The sequence below is a fragment of the Lactuca virosa genome, chromosome 9 (assembly GCF_052849685.1).
Source record: "Lactuca virosa cultivar CGN04683 chromosome 9, Lactuca_virosa_CGN04683_v6, whole genome shotgun sequence".
Taxonomy (NCBI): domain Eukaryota; kingdom Viridiplantae; phylum Streptophyta; class Magnoliopsida; order Asterales; family Asteraceae; genus Lactuca; species Lactuca virosa.
In genome coordinates this window covers 282,496,796-282,499,865 of record NC_136434.1, presented here as the reverse complement: position 1 = coordinate 282,499,865, position 3,070 = coordinate 282,496,796, and the positions used below count along the sequence as shown (strand labels likewise).

Here is a 3,070-nt window from a genome sequence, read left to right as displayed (position 1 = left end):
GTATCAGATTAATGTGTAATGGAGTGGTAATGGTAATGGTAATGGAATGTAGTTTGTAATAGTTGATTGTTCAATTTCTTGAATGTTTTTGAAATGCAATTGTTAAGTGTATTGTAAATGCTCATTTAAGATGGTTTTGATTTGCAATTGAAATGTACAATGTTATTAATTGATCTGTGAAGGGTAGTACACAAAACATATTAATTCATTACCAAAATGTGCATACTGCATACACACCATTACATGCAAATTTTTAAAGTTCTTAACACAACCATCATACTAAGTTTCAAAAGAACTACAACATAAGCTTGACTTAAGTTTCAAAAGACCTACAACACAAGCATTACATACAATTCCTGAAAAGTTCTTAACACATCTTCAAACAATTACACATGACTTTAGTTTCAAAAGACCTACAACACTAGCACCAGGTCCAACTACTAAAAATACTTTTCAGCACCCTCCAGCTTCACCACAACCTCCCTTCCCTTTACATGTTCTAGAATTGTGCCCTTTGTTATGACACTTAGAACAAGTGACTACTAGATATTTCCTGCTCAATCTACCAGCTTGGCTGTTTGGCTCATCAACACCCTTCCTTCTTTTCTTCTTAGGCCTTCCAACCTACGCATATTGACACACTATAGTTAAAATTGAATTCATTCCATGTTCACATGTTTACTATATAATTGGTCTACTTGAAATACAAACCTGTGTTTTATGTTTTGGTGGAAGTACAGTGAATGGGCAGTCACTTTTAGGCCACATTGAACGTCCATTCAATGGATCAATTTTGTTGAAATACATGGCTTTCCATGTTGATAACCTATAGCAAGGATGGACCCATTCATCAACATATGGGGCATTTTCACCATTTTCAATTTTGTCCCATATAGCACAAACATCATGTCTACATGGGAAACCTGTAATCTCCCAAAACCTACAACTACAACTTTGGTCATTCAAGTTTACCACATACTGGTCTTGCCATGTGCTTGCCACTTGGTACTTTCCTGCCCCATTGTATTTAGCCACATACTTAGCTGCATCAGTCTTAATCTTTTCAAACACTGTAGTTGCAGTAGGGGTTAGAAGTCCTTCACACTTATCTATTTCCTTTTGCACCACACAAAATCTCTTCATGAGATACTCTCTAATATACTCTAAGCAAGTGATAATAGGTTTATCCCTACCTTCATCTAGCTTAGAATTGAATACCTCACAAAGGTTATTCAACAAACAATCAGTATGTGCCCTTCCTGAATAATAGATATTAAGAGAAGACAATTACACATATAGTAAACAAACAACACGGAAGATTAACATTTATCAATAAATTTCTAGAAACTTACCACTAAAGTGAGATTTAGCCTAAGTGTTTGCTGGGATCTTACACACCCAAGCATGAGCCTCTTCATTGATCTTCTTCAACTCATCCATTACTCTGTTAAAATGATTGACTGTTGTTGCTCTACCACACTCCCAAAGCTGGTCACTTAAGTCTTTTCCTTTCCACTGTTTTTTCATGTTTTCCTGGATATGCCTCAAACAGAACCCGTGTTCTGCACTAGGGAATACCTTCTCCATTGTTGGTATTATTCCCTAAACAAAAGTCAATGTATGCAACATCAGTTACCCAAATGTATTTAGAAATGGTACTAAAAAAAAGTTAGGTGATACACACCTTTTGTCTATCAGAAATGAATGTAAAGTTTGAATTTGCTCCCAGATCCAGATCTTCTCCTAACAGTTCCAAGAACCAGGTCCAACTACTTGTTGATTCTGTCTCTACCACTGCATATGCTACAGGATATGTGCCATTGTTTGAGTCCAACCCTACAGCAGTTAACACTTGCCCAGGGTAAGGGCCCTTCATGAAAGTACCATCCAGACCTAGAAAATCTCTTAACCCAGATTTGAATCCTAACTTCAATGCAGCCAGACAGACATATATTCTTCTAAAAGTTCTTGTGGTAATAAACAGGGAGGTTTCTGGATACACATCAATCCGAACTGTTGTACCAGGATTAGTGTTGAGTAGCTCCAACACATAATCCCTTAAAAATCCATACTGTACTTGGTAGTCCCCACTAATGATACGTTCAGCCATTGACTTTGCCCTAGCAACCTTTTGCAATGACATTCCTACCTTTAGTTTCTTGCACAACTCTTCGTGTAAAGCTTTCACTGGAAATTTAGGGTTACTATGAATTTGTTGAACAATTAAGTTTGCTACGTATCTGGAAGTGCAAGCTTTAACCGCCCTTGTTTGCAAATATTTATGCTCATCCTGTACTGTTTTCACCAACCAATCCTAATTTTCATTAGCCCTCGATATTTGGACTGCCCATGGACATGTACCTTTATTGGTAATTACATCTTTACCCTTGCACTTTGCCCTACTTCTAGTTGAGGGCCCACCACCATCAGCTACTTTAGATGGCTTACTTACAACACCTTTACATTTCACCCTAATCCAGATTTTGTCATTTTTTCTAGGTTTAAAGACCTCCTTGTTGCTACAGCGTGTGAGTTCATGTAGTTTTTAACATCACACTTGGTTTTGAAGACCTGGCCAATCTGAAATGGTTTTACATGAACCTCTCCATGTGAGTTCATGTACTTGACTTCCTATCATCTTCATGAAATCCCGCAAATTAATAATCATCAGTGGCAATAACTTCCAACTCATCATCAACCATGTCATTCCCTTCATCTTTTGAATGATTGTTCAAGATTCCATGTTTATCTACATCAACAGCATTATGGAATTCACTCATGTCTACATCTACATCAAATTGTATGTTAGACTCATCCACATTATATTCACTGTCATCAGAATCATCTCCACTATCCTCAGAACCATGGCCACTCTCAGAATAGAAAGCCTCTCCACTATCATCACTCACCATACCCTATAGATACTCCACTTCTGGTTGTTGTTCAAATAAGGTTTGAGCATTAAACTCAGCATCATAATTAGCATAAAGTGAGTAATCCTCTATATATGGTTCATAGTCATCAACTGTTGCAGTATTAGCTCCATCATCAGCTTGGCAGCTTGGTTCCT

General features: G+C 37.3%; 1 protein-coding gene across 1 annotated transcript; it reads right to left on the bottom strand.

Annotated features, from left to right (window-relative positions):
- Positions 1–453: 453 nt before the first annotated feature.
- On the bottom strand, positions 454–2,427 carry LOC145140593 (uncharacterized). The gene is made up of 5 exons (XM_079074031.1): positions 2,386–2,427; positions 1,685–2,290; positions 1,399–1,602; positions 712–1,203; positions 454–624 (listed from the first exon to the last, which is right to left on the bottom strand). The coding sequence occupies exons 1-5, from the start codon at positions 2,425–2,427 to the stop codon at positions 454–456; spliced, it is 1,515 nt and encodes a 504-aa protein (XP_078930157.1).
- Between the last annotated feature and the right edge of the window lie 643 nt (positions 2,428–3,070).